Source organism: Amphiura filiformis, chromosome 14 (genome assembly GCF_039555335.1).
Source record: "Amphiura filiformis chromosome 14, Afil_fr2py, whole genome shotgun sequence".
NCBI classification, from domain to species: domain Eukaryota; kingdom Metazoa; phylum Echinodermata; class Ophiuroidea; order Amphilepidida; family Amphiuridae; genus Amphiura; species Amphiura filiformis.
In genome coordinates this window covers 14934902-14960287 of record NC_092641.1, presented here as the reverse complement: position 1 = coordinate 14960287, position 25386 = coordinate 14934902, and the positions used below count along the sequence as shown (strand labels likewise).

Here is a 25386-nt window from a genome sequence, read left to right as displayed (position 1 = left end):
CCGACCTGAAAGTAACTTGTCCATATAATTTTTATTGTATGCGTAACTTTGTTTTGGATAATATGGATGCTGGACACTGTCTTAGTATCTAATTATCAGTGGGCAAAATTACAAAATCCCAACAAGTGTGATAAGAAAGTGTCTTTGCTAGGACGTATGCGCGCGCGTGAATGTGTAATTTTAATGCTGAAATGGACCAGATAATTGTGAAGATAAACATCACTACATTCCCTCATTTCAAATATTTAGTTTTGGTTTCTCTTTTGTTCAGAAACCAAAAATCAAGGGATTAAAAAGTAGAGCTGATCTGTTCTGCAATCATAACACTATTATGCTGGGAGGACACAGTATAGGGTATATAACCAGAAGTATACAACAGCCTATTGTGCTAACATAATTATTATCATGATTGATATCGGAAATCTATCCCGCGGACGACAGTTGATGCTCTCTGTCGAAGGTAGGTGGCATATTACACTCACGAGTTCTAGGCCTAGAAATCATATACATGCGCGTATATTGAAGGATGGGGCGGGGTGGGGGATTTGTTTGTTTGTATGAAACATAAACGATGCATGGAGATGATTTGATTATGAATTAGTTTATTATCCCCGGGAAGCACAACCCATACCTCTTTAAGAGGGGGCTCCCCTCCCTATATAACCACCTCTTCCCTAAATTATCCCTTTCCCCCTCCTTCTCCCCTACATTCGATATCTTCATCTCGAGCTCTCCTCCCCCTTCTCTTTCACTTCCAATGCTCTCTCTCATCTGTTTCTCTCTCTCCCGGCCCATATCCCCCTTGCCCTCCAACCACCCCCACCATACACACACCCCCCACCCCACCACACAATCTATTTTCCCCTCTATCTTCTACTTTTTGCAGTAAAAATTGCTTCAGTAAAATTCATTAGGTTATTAGAGGTCATATAATGGCCTAACATCGATTCTGCTACATGGGATTAAGGACATGAATCGATTTTGTTTATAGCACGTATACAATTACAATAGTGGCCCCTTTTGTAATGTCGAATGCAAATATTTCGATGGTCTATATTTTTTCACAGGTGAATTAGCCTAGACTTATTCGGTTTTGTAAACCACGTCTTTCAATGTAGATTACTATGCTCGATTTCTCTCCTCGTGAATATTGCACTGCGAAATTTAAACATTTCTTTTGTATACTTAGAGTAGGTAACTTCAAATCAAATAATTTTACGATTCACACCACTTATAAGAAACTGAAACCAAAACCGAAACTGACTGACACAAATGTTCGGTTTTAAACAATAGGTGGAAACAATGAGTTCGATATCTTATGATTCAAGTGGTTAGGCAGGACAATAGGAAACCACGTTACCAAAACCAAAACCAAAACTAAAACTAAATATTTGAAATGAGGCATTGTCAATTATGTCTTGCTATCTCGGCGGTTGGTAGGCCATGCACTACTAGCTGTAGTGGCATCATTTCAAGGCGTCCGTCGGACGGGCTGGTTTAAAAATATCACGTCCGAAGACTAAGTAGCTAGAGGTGCGACGGGATCTATTTTACACACTGCACACAACTCAATCAAACATATTATGAAGAAGACAGAATGAACAGTTTACCAACCCAAAGTGTTACAATTAAACATGACAACAAATTAACACAAATCCCGACCGGCACACAGCCCAACTTGAAAAAAAAAGCAAGAGAATGTGCCGGCATGGGAATCGAACCCACGACCTTCCGATCTCTAGACGGGCGCCTTATCCATAAGGCTACCAGCACCCACTGATAAACGGTGGTTAAAACTGGGTCTAATGTAAGCAGTCGAGGTATACAATACACACAAACAAATATTACGCAAGTACACAAGTACAGAAGCAGTCAGCCGCCTGGACAACCAATTCTTTAGAAATGCTTAGTCGCGCTAAAAGTCGATCGATACATGTAAAAATCAGCACAATTCAGAGATACACCTTTTTGCTATGAAATTAATTTTCTCGGTCAAATATAAAGCAATACTTTTTTTTTTTTTCTTCAGTAATGTCAGTTAAAAACTTGGTGCTTGGATATACATTTTTTTTTAAATCCTGGTGTTAAAATTAAGCATCAAATTGTGTCTTTTAGTGTGATATTTTTGATTTTATAGGCCTTGAATTCGCCTGCGAGCTTTTTACGGAATTCATGTTTTAGCGTCTCAAACTAATATAGTTTGCTAAAGAAAGATATTTCCCACCTCTGTAAAGCACATCGTGTGGGTCTATATGTTATAGTTTTGTCAGAATTTCCGTTTTGTTTTACCCTTTTTCCATTCATGTTCCGAAAATGTCAAATCAGTGCTTTTATCTCGAGAGCAACCAGCAGAAATAGTCGATATTTCCTTTGTTGTTATCCAGGTCAATTTTTCATTGAAAGCAAATTGCCCGACCAGCGATTAAATCCCCAATTGGGTGTTCTGGTTAAACATGATCAGTAGGAGCGCTATAGGTCTGGGAATTTCTTTGCTATATTGAAGTTCTGGCAACACTATAGCCATGCCGGTATTCCTATTAAACCCAGGGATATCGATCCACAATGCTAGTACTAGCCTTAGATTTCAGCGTTGATTTTGAATTTTTTTCAGCCGACAGTGAAAGATGGTGAAATCAAAACGGAAATTCTGACAAAACTATGATATATCGCTCACGGTGATGTGCGTTAGAAAGTTGGGAAAAATCCTTCATTAGCGAACTATATTACTTTGAAAAGCTAAAAGGTTGATCCAAAAAAGGCTCGTGGGCAGAGTTTAAGCCTATCAAAATCGAAAATCTTACACGAAATGACTGAATTTCACGCCTAAGTTTAACACTAGGATTTGAAAAAAAAATACAGTATCAAGCGCTACAATTTGACCTGACATGTACTGAAAAAATGAAAATGATTGCTTTTTATTTGGCCATGAAAATTAATTTTACATTGAAAAGGTGTAACTCAAAATTTAGCTCATTTCAACACCAAATTCGATCGTTTGTATTGCCTCATTAAATGACTGAGTGAGCCTTGCAGAACAAAAGAATCCGTTGTCCAGGTTGCTAACTGGGAGATCATTACTGATGCTTAATCGTTTCCCCAGTATAATATAAGTAAAGTAGGTAATGGGGATACGCATCCTCAACACAAGAACAAATAAACACAATGGGGAACGATTGCTCGCCACAAGAGGAAACTGAATATATTTAATAAGAATGAACAGTTTACCAACCCAAAGTGTCATGATGCAGTCATGTCTACAGTAGAATTCATCTCGACCTTTGCAGGACTTAAACCCCATTAAAAGCTATTAAACCAAGATAACACTCATTGAAGCAGCTCAACTGATGTTATCTGTCGTTTACATATCCTTCCTAAAACACAAAAGTGCGACCCTCTCCAAACATCTAAATTAGCTAAAAATTTAGGACATGTTACAAAACTATATTTTCTAGAACCTATTTAGAATAGTTTAAATGTAGCTTGTACCGTTTTTTTGTGGCATCCTTCAGAACGGAGCGGTCCGTTACCAATATAGCTCAATATTTTCGGTCAAATCTCCATTCAATTAACACGGGGAGTTGGCTAGCTATGAGCTAGCTATGCTTTGCCCTTACAAAAGTGCGACCATTTCTGAACATCTAACCTAGCTGTAATTTTAGGTCATGTTAGAGAAACATATTTGCTAGAAGTTTGGGAGAATAAATTAAATATTGGCTGGTTATTTTTCACACTTCAATGTCAATGGTGAGAGCACTGTGTATTGTGTATAGGAAAACGGACAGTAACTGCAGTATGTTATAACAAAACATGACAACAAATAAACACAAATCCCGACCGGCACACAACCCAACTTGAAAAAAAAAAGCAAGGAAATCTGCCGGTTCCGATCTCTAGACGGACGCCTTATCCATTAGGCTGCCAGCTCTCACTGATAAACGGTGGTTAAAACTGGGTCTAATGTAAGCAGTCGAGCTATACAATACACACAAACAAATGTTACGCAAGTACACAAGTGAAGGAAATCATTACTGATGCTTAATCGTTTCCCCAGTATAATATAAGTAAAGTAGGTATGGGGATGTACGCATCCTGCACAAGAACAAATAAACACAATGGGGAACGATTGCTCGCCACAAGAGGAAACTGAATATATTCAATAAGAAAGAATGAACAGTTTACCAACCCAAAGTGTTACAATTAAACATGACAACAAATAAACATTAAATCCCGACCGGCACACAACCCAACTTGAAAAAAGCAAGGGAATGTGCCGGCATGGGAATCGAACCCACGACCTGCCGATCTTTAGACGGACGCCTTATCCATCAGGCGTTTTATGAAGAGTTATGTTTTAAGCAACATGGAAATCAGTTACAAAAAGATTTGTACCAAACCATATACACTTACCAAGAGCTCTACAGCGTTATAATTTAGTTTAGGGGAAAAAATCAGTTAAAGTGCTTTGTGGGACAAAAAAAAACAGCAAAAAAAAACACACCAAACAAACAAAAAACAAAAACAACACAAAAGCAAAAACAAAAACAAAACAAACAAAAACACCATAATTATCATTATTGTAAGGAGAATTGGGAAGCTCTTGGTACTCTTTATCTTACAAGACTAGTAAATATGCGCAGAAGAATTATATGATTGCAATCATTAACATTGATAATCATATAACTTAACATAATGAAAACTTACCTTAATTAACAGAAACTGGTAATAGGTTTTATGTTAGCAACGTAGACTGATACTGGATGTGACACTATGATGTCCCTTGGAACAACTGAGAATCAAGAAACACCGTTACGGCTTTTAATTCCACATACCAACCAATCAGCAACGTCAACGCCCCCAGACAGTGACCTGCCCAGAAATGATATACAGTATTCTATTGTGGCTATTCAGGGAAGTGAAGCTCATTTTGATTATTAGGACAAATGAAAAGTGAAAGACAAAATCGTTGACCAACGAGGTCATACAATTATTATTCATTGACGATTTGATTGGTCAAGATATTTTTGCACGTGTATAGCGTATTCTCAATTAGACGTTATTGATATCAAGATGTTGTCATAATTTGGAAAACAATTCCAATAATCACTGAAGTCAAATCGTTTCTCAATTTGGATCAGAGTACCATCAGACGAGAAACAAGAGCAGAAATTTAAGGTAAGGAAGGTCTATAATTGCTGATATCTGAGTGTTATGTAAACGTAGTCATGGTAGTGGGTGATCTATAGTTATAGTATTAGGGTAGAGCTGCCGTCAGATCGGTTGTGTATCATCATCTGTCGCATATTATTATGCATTAGAATATAATACCAAATCAACAGCAAACAGGATTGCATTTTAAGAAATTGCTTATACATAGAGTTACATCTTTCATTTGTCGAAAATGAGATAGTATAGCTTTAAACGCAGCGGCAAATATTCCATAAATTAAATAGCTAAAAAATAATTAGTTAACAAACATGTATTTCTCTACAAAATATTCCAATTTCAGATGATGTCCAAAGAAGCATCAGAAGCCTCGGCCAAGCAATTTATCGCCTTTGTAAACAAGGCGCCTTCTCCATACCATGGTGAGTTTACCTCGAACATTTCGCTATTGGTGCACTCAGGCATTTGGTAACGTGCAAAACTGAACAATTTTTTTTTTTTAATTTTAGAAAAATTATTCAGATTGATTTTTAAAGTAGTATGAATATTTAAAAAAAGGAAGTATATATGGAATATATAGGTCAATAACTTCGAACTTTCAGTTTAATAGTATAAAGCTTACTTCTCATAAAATGCACGTTTCGCATAATTTGGTATTGTGAAAGTTTTGTGTGTAAAGGTGAAAGGGTATTTTACTCTTTCCAATTGTCCCAGTTTCACTAAAATATCTGCATGAAAGCAAGATTGGTCGGCTTTGTGAGCATTCATTCATTCATTCATTCATTCATTCATTCATTTCCATAATTCCAAAATACGCACTAAAATATCATTACATCAAAATACCATCAAAGAATCATGGAGGAGATGGCCGAAAGGCCAGTAAGGCCAGATGTATCCATCCCTACACCTAAGCAATCTGATTCCCAAGTAAAACGTCTAATAGTTTTAACTTCTAATATCAATAAATGTTGTAATTTACCTGAAAATATTAATCGTAAGATTTTTTCATGGAAAGTGTATGCGTAAATCTTCATACTAATTACTATATTGTAAAAATTGACTTACGATAGAACGCTAGTACTATTTGTAGCGAAAGTCTTAACTCGGTCTTACAACATGACTGTAAAACAAGTTACGACTCAAACGCGGACCGCCAACCAGCAGATGATGTTCAAGTCTCTCAGTTGATAAGCACATTTTACAAAATATACATTAACACCTACCCAACCCCCCCCACACACACACACACACAGCCAGTGTTCACTTAAATACGTGTGAAACAAATTTTAGTGTTATTTCATTTCTTATCATTTACCTTTTGTTTGTTTATTTTGTGTTAACTCAGTGGTTAATGAGTGTCGTATAAAACTTCTAAATGCGGGATTTCAAGAATTGAAGGAGAGGGACCACTGGGATATCAAGGCTACAGAGAAGGTAACTAACAGTCGTATTCAGTAATTTGCAAACTTAGAAAATCATAAAAATTCAGCTTTTTGCACCTTTGTTAGTAGCATAGTTGTGCTAACATACCATGCAAGTGGTTAAGCCGAAAGCCGAATGACAAAATAGATTATTTTACATGAATCTGTAATTTCTCTACTTAAGGGTATACGAGGTATTATTGGTCGAAGCAGCCAAAAAAAAAAAATCGATTTTCATTATCTGAATCAATATATTATTGAAAAATAGCACTTTGGTGTTTTGCAAAAGTTCATTCTACAAGTCATATACTTTGAAAACTTGCTTAATTTATTGTTGTTAATGAGTTATGTACGTTTTACAAAAGTGTTGTTGTTTCAGCCCTCTTTACAACATAAAAAAAAAAAAAAAAGCGCAGTGATTTATAGTGCGCTACGCACAGGCACAACGCCTAGACGTTGATCCACAAGCCTCAGCACACTTTACACTTTACATAACTCAAGAACCACAGGACCTACAAAAGTATATCTGTGATATTTGAATTCTTCGTCACGCTCGGTATGAATTGAGTAATGCAATTTTTGCTAAAGCTCACTACCATTCGCAAGATGCTGTGAACTACTTTTTTTCTGCTGCTTCGACCAACAATACATCGTATATCATTAAAGCCATATTATAACATTTCTGTAAAAATAGATTAGTATTTATTTTCCATAAAATGTTAGCTTTTACTGTCAGATATGTCCCCTTTTAATTTTGAGCCGAACAAGTGAGGTAAAGCATAGAAAATTGGAATTTACTACTAGCGCTTGAATTGTTACTCCCGCGGTTGTAATACGGTACGATCCTCTGCGTCTGTGTGCATGTGTATCCCGCACGCCGTGTACGTACTGTGCATACGTGTTCGACTAACATTTCCATCGTAATAATAAAATGCCGGTTCCGGCGTTTTATTCAAAACCTCGGATTTTGACAAAACTACAGCACCTAAAGTCTTGATTTTTGCAGAGTATCTTTATTGACTAAAATACATTACAATCGTGTAAAAAACAGAATTTAAAAATATTTTGAGGGCGTTCTCCTCAGCAAATGTTATAATATGGCTTTAAGTAGAGAGATTATCTACATGATATGAATTTGTATGGGGCTTAAGGTGGTACTACACCCCTTGATAAATAATAACACACTGGTAACAAAAGTTAGGGGCAAGGAATTCAGTTACTACACTGGAAATTCAGTGACTCAGGACAAGCGGTACGTTACTTATGATAAGAAAAGAGGTACTACTAGAATGTCCTCACTTCTTAACATAAATAATGAACCACTTGTCTTGAATCACTGAAATTTCAGGGAAGTAATTGGATTCGTTGCCCATAATAATATTAATATACATAACTTTTGTTACCAGTGTGTAGTAATTTTTTGAGAAAAATGGAAAATTAGTCACAACATTTATCAGGGGGTGTATATTATACATGTACACTGTATAAGTACCACATTAAATTTGGTCAATACCGCTGCTGTTTCTTTTGTTTTGTTTTTGGCAAATTTTCAGTTCAAAATACTCAATGACTCAATTACTTATCTTTCACTTTCAAACTAATTTTAATATTTCTACACTTTGGCTAGGCTCACTGAGTTATATCGTGACACATTTGCAATTTTAGAGTAGACGACTACCTTCTTTACTATGGCCTTTGCATGTTCTATTCTAGTATTTTGTGACCCGTAACCAGTCTACCATTGTTGCCTTTGCTGTTGGTGGTCAATATCAGCCTGGTAATGGGTTTTCTATGGTGGGAGCTCATACGGACAGTCCTTGTCTCAAAGTAAGTACAATTATAGCACATTTTGTACCTAGACTCTCCAAAATTTATTTCAAGAATACTAGGGCTTTAATATCGAAAAGTGTATCCCAGCTCTTTATTTGGGAATGTGTGCGAACCGCGATATATCTATTGATATGTGTTTTATACCAAAATGCATGTAACATTACACTAAGGCAATTTATAGTTTGAAATGGGTTTCTGCGTTCTCGTTGATGGTCCTGTTAAAAAGTATATGCACAATATGATACTGCACATGAATTGCATGCAGTTCAAATACACTCATATTGTTAATTTATTGAACGGTAATGTATTTTTATGTTGCCTTTTACAGGTTAAACCCAGCTCTAAGAAATGCAAGGCTGGATACCTAGCCGTTGCTACGGAGTGTTACGGCGGTGGGATATGGCACACCTGGTTTGACCGAGATTTGACGGTGGCCGGCAGAATCCTGGTTAAGGTAAATTTCCTGTGTTTGATACAGTACACAAAAAATGTATTAACTAAAAAAATCATACTTGGGTCTCGGGATTTGATCTACCATTCTGATTGTTATTTTTTCCTATGAACTCATAATTATATGGGTTACTTAAATTACCAAAAGTGACGGACGACGGAGAAGGATTCGGATCGATTTTGTTTCCAAATATATACAAGCCTTTCCTTACTCTTTTTGTAGGGGGGGTGTTGGGATGGTTAAGGGACTGGGTTGTGTGTTTGACTTTTGTTGTGACCCCTCGTTTATGCTCTGCGTTATTATATAGGCATATCCTATAGTGACACACAATGTCATATAACGTTATCACAACAATGACACAGCTTCGTTCAGTTGTAACAATGTATAGCTATATATACAACGTTTTACAACGTTGAGGCGTTGTATATAATTATGCATGATGCAGTCATGTCTACAGTAGAATTCATCTCGACCTTTGCAGGACTTAACCCCATTAAAAGCTATTAAACCAAGATAACACTCATTGAAACAGCTCAACTGATTAAATCGGATCTTCTCTGGCTGTGCACATGTGACTGTTTTCATGTGCGATATCGCAATAAAGTTTGTATTATAGCTTCAGTTGGGTAACCGATTATAAAGGAAACGAAAAGAAACAATGGTATGTGTACTTTTGTTCACGAAATGAGACAATGGCGTGCTTTTTGTAAACCAGCATTCTTGAAAATGAGCAACATAATGATTGTTGACTAAACACGGTTTGGAAATAATTTCTTCATATTTTTGGTGTTATCTGTCGTTTACATATCCTTCCTAAAACACAAAAGTACGACCCTCTCCAAACACCTAAATTAGCTAACAATTTAGGACATGTTACAAAACTATATTGTCTAGAATTTTAGAAGAGTACTTTTAATATTGGCCGGTTATTTTTCACACAGCGACGTTAACTAGGCAATGTACTATTACCTATAACATTAACTAAAACACCAAAGTACGAATATTTCCAAACATCTAAATTAGCTAAAAATTTAGGACATGTTAAAAACTATATTTTCTAGAACTTTAGAAGAGTACTTTTAATATTGGCCGGTTATTTTTCACACAGCGACGTTAACTAGTCATATCTCCATACTTTTAACGTAGGGCTATTTGTAGAGGTCACGCGTCAATGGGAAAGAGCACTGTGTATTGTGTATAGGAAAACGGACAGTAACTGCAGTATGGTGTTTATTATTAACCTAGTGAAATCGAATATTCAAATTGTCTTCGATTTTCCTTTTTCTTTAAATTTTGCAAGAATGATGACAAGGTCACACACCACCTTATACACGTGGAGAAACCTATATTGCGAGTACCGAATATTGCCATTCATCTGTATAGGAAACACAACGAAGCCTTTGGTCCCAATAAGGAAAGTGAACTGTAAGTAGATATACAACGTCACGAATTTGAATCTAAAATACACGTAGTAATGTGCATTGATTCCCTTAACATCAGGGGTAGCACGAGCACAAAAAATCAACGGGTCCAATTTAATTTTTCTGGACCCTTTGGTACCTGCAAAACCAACATTTAAGTGGTCCAATGAGAATTCAAGGAGTCAACCTGTCCAAAATTCTAAACTTTGGAACTTGTCAAATATTCCAGTGAAATTATTAGTGTCGTTGGCCTATGGTGATTTGGAAGATTTACTGATCTTTTTATTTTTTACTTTTGATCGACGATTCTTATACTGATTTACGCCACCGTGCATCGTAAAACTAAAGGAGTCCATACAGTTTTTATCGGACCCTTTGGTCACTTTCAACTTGTCATTTAAGGAGTCCAAAATGGCCAAAATAAAAAAGTAAGGAGTCCCTGGACGCGCAAACTCCTTAAATGCGACCCCTGCTTAACATTAAGACCTCTACCTCTGTAATAAGTAGGTAATTAAGTTAAGTTTGAATGAAATAAAACACGACTTCAATATGAAGACCTGAGCGCAAGAAGACTGTAAGTCCACTTAAGACGAAATTGAGTTACAGGTGGTTTTGAAGTTATTGGATGAAGACAAAAATTGTGACAATTTTTTTTGACATTTGGCCTCCTTTCCATAGTATAGGGGTCACGTGAGGGGTCAAGAGGGGTCAAAAATGTAAAATTATCCAATGTCGTCAAGAGACATGTCAAATTACTCGTCTCATCACAACGATTATGGAAATATATAATTTATCATACGTTTTGAGATCGGTTAATGAGTTAGAGGGTCATTTCCGGTTAAAGGGCAACTGAGGTCAAATTTTAAAACAACCAAAATTCAACAAACAAGGTGTCAAATCGCTCGTCTTTGCACATAGATTACCGATAATGGTTAAATATTTCCAACATCTGCATTCAGTTTTGAGTTATAAGCTTTTGTTTCAATCCGAGCGCAAGACTATAAAATAATATCAATCAATATTACAGATATTTAATTGGTTGATATACAAAATGATTCTTCTTGCCTATACCCATGTACCTGAGAAGTATCTATATTATGGCTTTTTGGGTTTCCAAATTATCTTATTTTGAAAAGTTTAAACGATCATATCCATGAAATCTCAAAATGCCAAATATGGACTTACGGTCTTCTTGCGCTCAGGTCTTCATATATTCATTCATTCATATATTTATATATTCCTCAATACAATAACAAATTAAATACCTGGAAGAAGTACCAATTCCGGTATAATAGCAAAAACAATTATAACAATAGTATTATAATTATATAATATAAAATAAATGCCAATAACAATGGGAAACCAATTAATCCATTGGGTTGATTTGATTTGATGGCACATTGAGTTATTTTTACATATTGTATTTGTATTTTTTCTAGAGTTCCTATTCTAGCTACATGTGTACAAGACGAATTGGAGAAGCCAACAGTGGTACAAGGTGGAGATGAGGACAAGACGTCGAGCCAGGTATGCAATTGTTCTCTGGTTTGTTTTTTACTCCAATTATGGTTGTTTTAATTATAACCCTAAATGGAGGTACCAGTAGGGCTGTACGGTATTAGTGTGAAACTAAAATATGACATTGATTTAACAAAACAACGCGGTTGTCTGCTTATATACAGTATAAAGCCAAAGAATTAAGGTACCAGTTGTGTTCACCCCTATATCCTAAATAAAGACAAATATGTAAGATAATATAAAACAAGCAGCCAATATCTGTACTCTTTAGCTCTGCTTTAAGACCTTATTTGTTGAAGTTGGTTGAGAATTAAAGAAACTGTGATCTAAAATCTAATGAAGAAACGAAATCAAAAGTTGCACTTTTGTGTTCTAATCAATGAAAGCACGACGCTAGTTTTAACGTGCTAATCAATGGAATCACGGTGCTAATTCGCTAGTTTGCGAACGCGTTGTGTACAAATCAATAGGGCATCATATGGAGCAAACGGCAACTTTTACATTGGCATCTTCCTTGAGTTTTTGGATCGTCGTGTGATTATTTCTTCAACAATTTCAACAAATGAGGTCTTAAATTCGAGCTAAAAGATGTAGCTATTGGCTGCTGGTTCCAAATTTGATATCTGTCTTTGATTAGGATATACAAGGGGTGAACATAACTGGCACCTTAATTATTTGGCTTACTGTAGTTCATTAGCTTTCCTGCTTCATCACCTTTTATTTGACGTTCTCAATAATAATGATGTAATGAGAGCTATCAGCAAATCCAAGTTCAATCGTCAACTTAGTCGACAATCATATATTCATGTATTGTGAATACTTAGACTACACATCGCACTGTATTGTTCCGGTTGCTATATCATTGCTTATGAATAGTTTGTTCTTTGTTACTTCCAGTCTGCCAAGCATCATCCAGCCCTTATGAATCTGATATGTAAGCAGCTAAGTGTTCAACCAGACCAGATTTTGGATTTTGAGCTTTGTTTGGCAGATACTCAACCTGCTGTAAGTATTATGGTAGAACGCAGAGTATTGTACACCAGGCACAAAAAGAAACTCGTCAGTTATAGTCATCTTTGCTGTTCAACAACATGATAATTTCTGATTATTATGAAATATACATTTTGTTGATTGGACTTTGCTTTCTCATTTGACACCCTGTTTGTGAAAATCGAACAAGAATTGACCAAGATATGCGCCTCCAAAGCCTCAAACCCCAAAATCAAAAATTGCAATCTCAACGATTTTAATGGGAACGTATCGTTGTATTGCACACACGCACCACGGGACAATCAATAAAGCACACAATATAACAGGCACAATTTAATCGTTATAATTGCATTTTGGGGTTTGAGGGTTTGGAGGCGCATATCTTGGTTAATTCTTGCTCGATTTTCACAAACAGGGTGTCAAATGAGACAGCAAAATCCAATTAACAAAATGTATATTTCAGAATAATCCAAAATTATCAGGTTGTTGAACAGCAAGGATGACTATAACTGACGAGTTTCTTTTTGTGCCTGGTGTAGAGCATAGGTTATACCAATTTGTATTACTTATTTCTTAATATTCATACTACAGTAAACATGGTAAACAAAAATTTCTTTCCTGTCTTTGTTTTACTTTCATTTTATGATTTCAGGAACTTTTAAATATGACGTACATAAGATTTCAAAATATTTCTTTCATTTCATTCTATTCTGGTAATGCAGACATTGGGTGGTGCTTTTGACGAATTCATCTTTTCTCCACGCCTTGATAACCAGGTCAATTGCTTCTCTTCACTTCAGGTAAGGAATGTATCACTTTTCTTTATTTTCTATTTCATTCGAATTGGTTTAATTTGGAATTCGACAAATTCCAGTAGCAACAATGAAGGAAATTCGAGAGAATACACCTGAAAGGAAAGAGAAAATGAAACCTAGCAGGTTCAATAAATCAAGCAAGTTTTCAAAATATATGATTTGTAGAATAAACTGTGGAAGATTTGAGAAATATCCACATGGGAGTTTGGGAGTATATGTTTTTCAAATGCAATTGGTCAGGGTACATCATTTTGTAACCCATACTTCTCCTATATTATGGCTTTATAATATTAATATCTTCCATAACTGGAGTGAATATTTCGAATGGAAGTAACCCAACTGTCTATTTTATTTGCAACTAAATACTCCCTCTTTAGATGACTTTAGCTAAATCTTCCAGAGGGGTAGTGTGGATTATAAATGGAATAGCCCATTTAGGTGACAAAAACCCTATTATCTAGGCCCAAGTGACCCCGGCCAAGTGACCCAGATTTTCCATTTTTCCATTTTTTAATTGCTGTATGCTTGTAAAATCTGACGTGTTTGTTCAATTAATAGTAGGTTGGGTTTAACGGAAATTACTGCATGCAGTAGAATCACATGTTTTGGGCAACAAATTATTGCATAGAATGAGTGAAATAACATTAACATTTTAACTTTATTGTATATATTTTCATAGGGTCTAATCGAGTCCAGTAAGGATAAAGATAGTCTGAAAAATGAGCCCAATATCCGAATGGTACTACTTTTTGACAACGAAGAAGTAAGTAAATTTATCATCAAACTTTTACTTGTTATCTGCTTTGTTACAGTCCGGGGTAACAATATTTCAATGATGATGAGAACTCAAACTGCATTGTATGGATCAGATCAAACCTTGTTTCAGATATAATGAAACGCTTTCATTTTGAAGAGTGTAAAGAAGTAAAGAAATAGCCTAACTGTCTTCTTATGATAATACCTCATTACACTCCTAAATACACAAATATGTTTGTTTGTTTGTTTGTTTAAACGGTCGTTGCGTGTGGAGACAAACTTGGGTCTGGATGGAACCAAGCTCAAACAAACTGTTCAGGCCTGGCTAAAAAGCATAATTATTGAAACATGCTGGGATACATGGAAAGGGAAGTGAGAAACAGATTTAAAGACGGACAGTGAAAAGACCGAGAGGACAACTCTCAAGAATCAAGTGAACAATTTACTATCAGCCTTAGTTATCTTTAAACCTTAGTTATCTTTAAGCCTTAGTTAGTTTTAAACAATGTATGAATGATTTATTTACATGTAGGTCGGTTCAGAAAGTGCACAAGGAGCAGCCTCCTCGTTGTCTGAGTGGATCATGAGACGCCTTTGTGCTGGAACCAACCCTGTTGCATTTGAAGAAGCAGTCAGCAAGTCTTACTTGGTTAGCGCAGACCAAGCACACGCAGTCCATCCCAATTACTCGTAAGTTTATGTTATATGTTTATATGAAAAACAGAAACGAAGAACAAGCTCGTCATTTGCGGCGCAGAGTGCGCCGGGTTGATGGTGCATGGGCGACGTCGTTGGTATATGGAATTTGTCTGGGATATACACTCCACATTAATGCGGACATATTCCAATCGAGGACGTCATCGGTTGCAGGAAGCCGTCGAAGCCTAATTATACATACTGCAGTTACTGTTCATTTTCCTATACACAATACACAGTGCTCTCACCATTGATGCGTGACCTCTACAAACAGTGTATGTTAGAGGTATATGGCATTTCCTAGTTAACGTCACTGTGTGAAAAAATAACCGGCCAATATTTGTTGTACTCTCTGAAATTCTAGAAAACATAGTTTTGTAACATGTCCTAAATTTTTGGCTAATTTAGATATTTGAAAATATTCGCACTTTGGTGTTTTATAAGGAAGGGCACGCATGGCCTGCAAAATTCCCTGTGTAAATCAAATGCAACTTGGAGACCACTCTCTTCCGAAGGGCATTAAAGCTAAACCACTTGACGGATATTTTTTGTTTTTTGATAGTGGCTCCATCAGAAAGAGAATTCATAGTAGGTTTAATGGGAATGTTAATATAAAAGCAGAATTGTTAGTTATGATGTTTATACACTTTTCTTTTACTTTCCTTTTTTCAGAGACAAACACGAGGAGAATCATAAAGTTGGATTGCATAAGGTATTTGACATAAATTTATTTTCTTTAATTGATATTATTTTCCTCATTTGTATCTTTTCCATCTATGTCTGTATCAGTCCATGCTTTATTGCTCTCTCACTGACTCTATCCTCTCTTCTTGCCACCTTTGCTCCTTTTCCCTTCGGCCCACTCTGTCTCTTTTTCCTTTAAACTTTTGTGATATCAACTATTCTTCCATTTTTACGTTGGTCTATTTTCTCACAATATAGGGTCCTGTTCTCAAATTCAATGGAAACCAACGATATGCTACTACTGCTGTCACAGCAGCTATACTACGACAAATTGCTGACAAAGTCAATGTGCCATTACAGGTAAAAGTCTTACGTATATTTATGCTTTATAAGAAACACTTTATTTCAAACGAAGATGGCACCTGAAAGGCAAGTTCAAGTCACACTAAAAACAGAATACCACAGTTAAATTGGCCCATAATGATATCTTAAACATTTTTTAATTACAATTTTTTGTATTTTGTGAGAAAACTGTAAATTTTGCACATATTTTTGAAACAACATCAATTTTATTCGTCTGCAATTAATAAAAATCCAATTTTTGTTTTCTTGAATTCATTTCATTGAGAACCCAGTTTCCACCATTTTAGTATAATTCAAATATTCAATATTTTAATATAATTATTCAAATTTCCGGAAAATATCGTGGACCATTAACTTCGCCGGACCAGAACATATAGTGTTACAGATGTGAAACAAAGGATATACTATGTATTTTGTCACTCTCTTTCATATTCTGCACATAACCTAATTTCAACAAAAAGTGGATTTGATCCTTTTGGGAAAAAAAGCTCTTCAAATGTAACATATTTGAACTAATTCATTTGCAGGATGTAGTGGTTAGGAACGACAGTCCATGTGGCTCTACGATTGGTCCAATCCTGTCAGCTAAACTTGGTTTACGAACAGTTGACATAGGGGGCCCTCAACTGAGTATGCATTCTATCCGAGAGATGTGCTGTACCACAGGAATTCAACAGCTTAACATCTTATACAAGGTATTATTTGCTTCTGTTCATTCATTTTTATATACTTATACATGTATAAGTCACTATCAGTCATTTACCATACCAAAATACACGATTTGGTCAATATCCTGGAGGATGTGTGACAGTGATCTGAACAATGACCATGCAAAGGCATCAAAATAAGTAGAAAAAACAAAAACAAAAACAAAACACCAAATAACCTAAGACTAATTTGGAGGGAAAACAAAAAGAAAACTAATGCAGGCATACTTCAAACTTATAAGTATGACAGGGAAAGCTTCCGTAAGCTACAATGGTACCCTACAAAATTGTCAACTTTGGGGAATCAAGTTCATGTCACCTAAGCCATAGGCTTAGGAACCGGGTGGGGGCTTGGGGTGTGTGGGTGTGTGTGTGTGGGGGGGGCTCAGCCCCTCAATAATTTTGGTGCTGGGGCTGGAATACCTTTCAGCCCCATTAAATCCTAGTTGAATTAAAAAATTGTGATAAAATAGAGGGAAAATGGGTGTTTTTTTTTTATATTTTGCAAAATTGGCCCACCAAAACTGAATGTTTTACGTTTCAGCCCCCTCATAAGCCAATGTATACTAACTAGTAACTACATGTATACATGATGAACTAATGGCAACTTAGTGATCATGACAATCTTACAGTCAAAATTTTGGCAGGCTTAAATTTTAGATCAAGTGACTAGCTTATTATCCGAATGAGGGGCGAGCGATTTTTGGTCCACAATTCTCGCTATTCGCAATAAGGGCGCCGCCAGCGGTTTGCGATGTAATCGTGATGTATCATGGGAAAATCGTGATGTATCATGGGAAAAGGTCGACATTCAAGTCCGCGAATACGAATATTACCATGCAAATTTCAAATCACGTGATTAATATTTTTGAGTTTGTCAATATAACGCGTGTAACACCAAATCGACAAACTAAAAAAATTATTGTCAAATTTCAAATCACATTATGTAAGTAGCATGGTAATATCGTATTCGCGTGACTTGATGTCGACCTTTTCCCATGATACATCACGATTACATCGCAAAACCGCTGGCGGCGCCCTTATTGCGAATAGCGAGAATTACGAGGCACCTTTTAAATAACACGCTCTATAAAAAAAAAGGCTTAGGAAAACATTACAAGACGTTCAAAATATGAGAGGTCTCATAATTATAGGACAGCCCCCTAATATATTCTTCAAATTATGTGCTCTCATGGACGAAAATAAACCAAAAAGAAAGATAATTATTCTATTATCAATTTATAATTACCTGCAGTGTATTTTCTGTGGTTTTGAAATTGGTCATTATTTGTTACTATTTTGTTCCTTTTTGCAGGGTTTCTTCGAGCACTTCCCAGCCGTGGATGCGTCTACATGTATCGATTAAATTTTTAATATTTCAATTACACATTGGAGATTTGGTTTCATACTAAGAATATAATTAAAAGGGCATTTCGTGATCCACAGCCTCACCCCCCCACTTTTCTCAAAAAAAGTTGAGATTTTTATCACTGGAAACCTCTGGCTACATAATGTTTATGTGCAAAATATTTCTTGCAGATTAATTCGTTTAGCAAAGATATCGTGAAATTTGAATTTCGTTCTGGTGCACCAGAACGACATTACAACGCATTGTCTATGGAGCAGTGTAATACACATAATCATGCATAACTCGCGAACGCAAAATCGGAATCAACTGAATTTTTGGGAATAGGTTTTTTGTGGATATCTAATGAAAAATGACATAAATGGAGGATGCTAGGATCACGAAATACTCCTTTAAGATTCTCTACAATAAATAAAATTATATTGTATACTATAGATATTATTTGCATTTACTTCTACAATCTGTTAATAATTCCCATCAAAAAGCTAATGTTAAATATATAATATTAAATGTAAAAAATAAACACAGATTTTATTTGATTTTATTTTAAAATAGCTCTACCATTTATTGGTATCGAGCACTATTAATTATAGTTGTCTCTGATACATCTATACCTCTTAATAATATTAAATGTATATATACGTGTCTTGAGCAAAACAAATGTATATAATTTTATTTCATTATTATTAGACTCCCGGATTAGACTCTTTACTTTACACTTTCATTTCACCATCGCTGATACTGAGGCTGGTGGTTTGTTCAAAGACTAGTGGCTGGGGTGGGGCCCGGGGGTGGGGGTCGTTCGTCGATCTTGGTTTGTTTCCCATGAGCATAATGTCAGTCCCAACCAACACTAAAATGTTTATAAAAAGTTTATTCAAAACGTGTTATAACATTTATATGTCGGGATATTAACAGATCATGAATGCGTTTTTAAAACGTTTTTGTAAAGTGCCCCCCTTGGTTCTGTAATGGTTCTGCCTTTTTGAGATTTTTAACAAAATTTATACACAACTTTTTGTAATCAAGATTTGTTATTCGTTTATGAATAATGATGCATTGCATCGGTGTACACTATAGGTTTGTGTTATGACACTTTAAACATGAGAAGAGTGAACGAAAAGACATTTTAGCTTGACAAAACCTTTTTTATTCACTACAATATTTCGTTCTTCACATCGGAGGACTTCATCAGGTATGATTGATATGGTCATCTGATCCCACTTTCCCGGGAGATGGGTTTCCGATGAGGTTTAGACTTATTTGCAGTCTTTAAAAGTGGATCATATACGTGGCTAAGGAAATATGTGCCCTCCTCTCTGTTTAATAGTGTCTTTTTTCAATGCCTTGGCTTCAAAACAATTGATGTTCAGTCATTTTCCTCTATGTTTTCATTAGTATTTCATTATATACCGTAATTATTATACTTAGTATATAATGATAGTACAGTGTACTGATGTAGGTTTGCTTTTTCATTTAACAATAAAATATAGAAATGACCTCATAAATATTGAATAATTATTGTTTCATTTGATTTGCATGTGTTCTAGAATATTTCGGTAACTCAGTTTCTGAAAGAGATAAATATTTTCCATTAGGCCTATTAAAATTCAGAACCCTTTATCTCTATAGTGAGTCTTGCTATATTTGTATGTGAAAAAAACCACATTTGACAACTTTAACGCAGGAACCCTAAGACTTACAAAAGCCCAAAAGCGTCAAGTGCAATTTTGAATTCTTTGACTAATGCCACGTGTTGCAAATAGCTTATAACAACGTTTGCATAGTATTTTTTGTGGGACACGAGATCAAACCAGACACACCGAATTGCATTCTGAATACGAGGAATGTCATTCTGATATCAAAAAATTTAGATTTTTTGAAATTCGCGATATAATACATGACAAATTATTAAAAATTGATATTTTTGATATTTAACAGTCCTCACAGTTAACTTTATAAATCTAATGATATGTGCTTAAAGTGTATGTAACTGGGAGGAAAAACAGACCATCATTTAAAAATTGTGACCTTTTGTATTGAAGATATACATTTAGTTCGCCAAAACATCATTAGGCCTATAGATTTATAAAGTTTACTGTGAGAACTGTTGTAATTATCAAAAATAATTTGCCATAACATTGGTATCGCGAATTAAAAAAAATAAAAATTATTTGACATCAGAAGGACATTCCTCGTATTCAGAATGCAATTCGATGTGTCTGATGTGATCTCATGTCCCACAATAAATACTGTGCTTGCTGCTTGCAAACGTTGCTATCCGCTCCTTTAATAGACTATGACATAGTCGAATTTTATTAAAAATATGTTATTATTAGTCATGATGAACCCATTTCGTTGAACTCAAAATTATACTGATGTTTATTAAAATTAAAGTATTCAATAGTAAAATGGTCATAAAGAATTAAGAATATCAGATGATTAGTAACAATAATTATAATGGCTCACTTTAATACTGAACAATTCTGATTTTGGAATCTACCAGTTTATTGATAGCGAACCACGAAAATATTACCACTTGGGAAGCTAACAAACAGAGGGAGTGCGGTGACTGAAAAGATCAGATAAAGATGTGAAAATCTATCAGTTGCACAAAAATCAATATAAATCAGAGTTTTATGCTTAAATGTAATAGCCAGAGTATGCAAAATGGTCAAGTGGACTACGGAGAAGTCTACTCCTTTAATTAAAGATCTTATGTTCCACAAAAAATACTGTGTAAACGTTGTTATCCTGTTTTTTATGGAAATGTGGGAGCGGGGATATGCGCGGCAGATTGAGATGGCTTCTTTGGTATAGATTTCGTAATTTTCATAAAACTGCACTTGCTTTTTAATATAGATAGGAGGAGAATTACGCATGACTTTGACGATTTTAAGAAAGTAAGTCTTTGCTACACATTAATGTCTATATGGAAAAACTTCAATCAATTAATTCACTCTACGAAATGTTTTTCATAAAACACTGGCAACTAAAAATCAGCAAGTATTATGACTTTGTATAGCTTACATCTTAAAAAGAAACTTCCCTAAATGAGACCAAACTTTAAAAATGATGAAAAGCCACACAGGAAAGTTTTTACGTTTTGTAACTTTTTTTGGTAGGTGACATTTGTAATAGGCCCTACATTTTTATAAAATACATGTGTGCTAATTTTATACAAAATTTATACCTTGCTTCAATATAAATAACATGATTTATACGATTTAACCTATCAATATATTTAATTTTAACAATACATCTCTTGCAACAATGGAAATATATACAATGGAAAAAATCAATCACAAAGGCTGTCTCCTGAAATTCTGAGATCGGAATGCAACCAAATTGTCAAAACTAATTCGTCAAATTACGTGTTCACAAATAAAATTATTTTCTGCATTTTTAGAAAGGTACGGAAAGGAAATAAGGAATCTGAACATAAATAGTACAGAGTTGGTGTAAAAACAACACGTTTGGAGAAAAACAAATTTTTTGCCTCATTTAGATTGTGACAACATAGCCTAACAAAAACTGATTTAATTTTGTTCAAAAGGTGACTTTTATGGGTTTTTTTCTCAATCTTGATTACTGTAAAGCCATTTGACCCTTCTCTTTATTCCAAACTTGAAGCTCCTTGTTTTTTTCCAAACAGCTCAATTTTCAATGACAAAAAGGAACAAACCAGGCGAAGTTGGACAACCTTGGACAATGCCGCGATCAGGCCTGCTGTACGCAAGATATTTTTTGGATGGGGGTGCGGGATTTCCAAAAATTAGACCTTTTTAAAATGAAAAGTGCGCATGCGCAGATTTTTTGTTGAACATCTTTATTTCTAAAAAAGGTGGACCTTTTGTCAATTTTTATTGACGTTTTATTGAACAAAATGGACCTTTGAGGATACGAGGGGGGCTGTATCCCCAGTGGCGGCGTCACGGGGGCATGGGGGGGAATGCCCTCAGTCAGAACTCATGCCCCCCCTGTTGCCCCCAGTAAAAACCCAAAATTACGAACATTTCCACTTTTTGAGGCAATTTTGCCCCCCCCCTGAAATTCACTTTGCCCCCTCAATGCCCCCCTTCCCCCCAAATAATTCCAGGCGCCATCATTTTTTCAAATAAAAGCACTAAAAACCCAAATTGCCCATGTTTAAAGTGATATAAAGGGTCTCAATGCGCGCGAAAACTCCCCCCCCCCTTTCCTACCACCTAAAACTTTGTGGTCCCCCCTCTTTTAAGGTCCAACACTTTTTTGGCCCCTCCCTTTTTTACCAGCCCCCCACCAAAGTTTTTCTGAACACTCCCTTAGGTCCATAGTTTCATGAATACTGCAAGCCATATTTCGACCATTCGTCAAACCATTTTGATCAACATGATTAAGATCATTTATACATGGTGAAGGAAAAGTTTGGGGCGATTAGCCATCGAGTTAGGAATTTAAATGAGGATGTAATCCGTTGTCAATTAAGGGAACCAATATACAGTTTTCTTTTCTTTTTTTTTAGGGGGGGGGCATTCCATTCCATTCCTTTGAGAAAAAGTTTTGTATTAATATTGATCATTGTTGATTATATTGAACCTTATTTTGACTCGACAAAAATATACCAAAATAACAATATTGTTTAATTTTTTAGCATAAGCGAAAGTAACATTTGGAGATATTCAACGAATTCGTCTTCTTCGTATTTCATTCATGAAAGGCATCGGGTTTTTCTGCATGAAAGCCGTTCAATGCACTGGCGACCTGTGTTATATTGTATTTTCACGGCCGAGTTCACGTATTTGGTTGTTATGGGTATATGTGACCGTGCACCACGAATGAGCCGTAAATGTCCTCAATTGTATTCTGAGTTATAGTGTAAAATGGGCATGAAGGTCGTATTCATAGGTACTTCAATTTGGTGCTACGTGTATCTCATTACATGAGGTACACGTAGCACCAAATTGAAGTAGGGCCTACCTATGAATACGACCTTCATGCCCATTTTACACTGTAACTCAGAATACAATTGAGGACATTTACGGCTCATTTGTGGTGTACGGTCACATATTACTAGGTGGAAAGACAAGTCACCTCTTGGTTATTTTACTTTTTTTTTTAATTACAAATAATTCAACATAGGTGAAAGTGCATGCTGTATTGATGACATGTGATTAATTATTCTTACGTGGAAAATCTAATCTTGTCATTTCTTAAAATTATTTTCATATACTTTTCAATTAATTGCCTGCACTTGTTTATTTTGACCTTCGTAGAATTAGAAAACATTGTTGACAATTTTTGATTTATAGAATCTGCTTTCCAATTTGGTTGCATGCATTATTTTTACATGGGGGAGGGGGGGGGGGAGGTATTCGATGATATTTGATTCGGCAGTCATCCCAACATTGTCACGCAAATACGTGTGTTTTTGATCAAATGAACCTCATATTTGACCATTTTAAGTTAAAAATTAAAAATTAACCTTCCTTTTGGACCATTTAGCTTCAAAATGATGGAAAGAAAGTTAGTTTAGTATGGCAGCGAAAGCTTTTCCATTCACCTGAAAATAGTATTTACCCCCCCCCCCCATGTCACAAATACTTGTACGCCACTGACTTCGATAATCGTCGTGTAGCCTACTATTTCATTCATATAGGCCTAAATAATAAGAAGATATCTGTACAAAATTGTACAAAAGTTAATGCATGAAGTAGCCACCGCTTCATGAGTCATGAGCAACACTAGTGGCGTAGGCCTAGCCAGCACTTTGTCAGAAGGGGGGGGGGCACGCTTTAACGCGGCTGTGTACTCTAGACATTGTTTCTTTCGCGAAATTTAGCTTTTTTGAAATGTATTTACTTTGTTATGTTTTTTATAAATACAAGGAAAGAAAATCCAGATTTGTTAACTCCAACTGCTCTATTTTATGGATTTTATTTCACTCTTTCACTCGTTTCCGCAATTTAAAAGGAAAGAAAATTTTTGTTGTACCATCGGGGTATACGCGCGCAACAACGCTTTTTTTGTTGGTGTTTTGGGAAAAAAAAATCCATATCTTCAATACGAAAGGTCAAAATTTTCAATTGATCGTCGGCTTTTCATCCCACCTACATACACTTTAAGTATAAATCATCAGATTTATAAAGTTTACTTCAAGTAGGCCTACTGTTAAATATCAAAAATATCAATTTTTAATGATTTGCCATAAAATGTGAAATTGCGAATTTCAAAAAATCAAAATTATTTGATATCAGAATGACATTCTTCGTATTCAGAATGCAATTCGATATGTCTGATGTGCTCTACTCCCTATTCCAGATAAATACAGCACTAATATTTTGGGATTAAAAAAATATGATCAAGTTCTGCAAAATAAAACATAGCTAAATCCTAATCCTTTAGTTAGTCCTAACTGGCAATAAAAGTAAACTTTTAATATTTGGCCAATTTCTTGAAAAAAGGGCCAAAAACATGCATTTTTGTCATGTTTTCTGACAATTGAGTCACAAAAATCAAAGACTTAGAACAAGTCTAAGCATTCAAAATCTTGAGTAGATGCCGCAATTTTGCTCTAATTCACACTTTTTTGTATTACTATAATTAAATAATGGGTTATAAAAATGAAACATGTCTTTTCAAAAAACTATAGAATGCATAAACTGAAATTAGTCTTAGTACAAGTCTTTGAGCTTGATTGTCACAGCATACGAAAAACACCCTAAAAACGCATGTTTTTGGCCCTTATTTTCAAAAATTGGCCTAATATTGAAGTTTTACTTTTATTGCCAGTTAGGACTAATAAAGGATTAGGATTTAGCTATGTTTCATTTGGCAAAACAGGATAATATATTTTTTATCCCAAAAAATTAGTGCTGTATTTTTCTGGAATAGGGAGTAATGTCCCACAATAAATACTGTCCAAACGTTCATACCCCAGCCCTTAAGAAACGGTTTTCTCATTTTTTATATTTTGGTCTATTTCAGATTTTAGGCATCATTTTGTGCTAATAGGCGTTTGTGAATTTTAAAAAGTTCATTTTGATGCCTTATATGGTCAATATCTCAAAAAATAAGGCCAATATCAAAAAACTAAAAAAACCGTTTTTGGAATGGTGTCTCAAGATTAAGAAAAAAACAAAACAAAAATTTTTGGAAAGAGTGTTTTCTTTGTTATGATGTACCGAACACAAATTGCCAAAAACTCACTTTTTGTGATTTTCTTC

At 35.3% G+C, this 25386-nt stretch overlaps 1 protein-coding gene across 1 annotated transcript; it reads left to right on the top strand.

The window, feature by feature from the left end:
• Positions 1-5061: 5061 nt before the first annotated feature.
• LOC140168941 (aspartyl aminopeptidase-like) lies at positions 5062-18509 on the top strand. The gene is made up of 15 exons (XM_072192253.1): positions 5062-5172; positions 5507-5585; positions 6509-6597; positions 8298-8411; positions 8743-8868; positions 10166-10290; positions 11726-11813; positions 12702-12809; positions 13517-13594; positions 14289-14372; positions 14898-15055; positions 15734-15773; positions 16004-16105; positions 16636-16803; positions 18131-18509. Exons 2-15 carry the CDS (start codon positions 5507-5509, stop codon positions 18179-18181), a joined length of 1410 nt encoding a protein of 469 aa, XP_072048354.1. The 5' UTR covers positions 5062-5172; the 3' UTR covers positions 18182-18509.
• The last annotated feature ends 6877 nt before the right edge of the window (positions 18510-25386 follow it).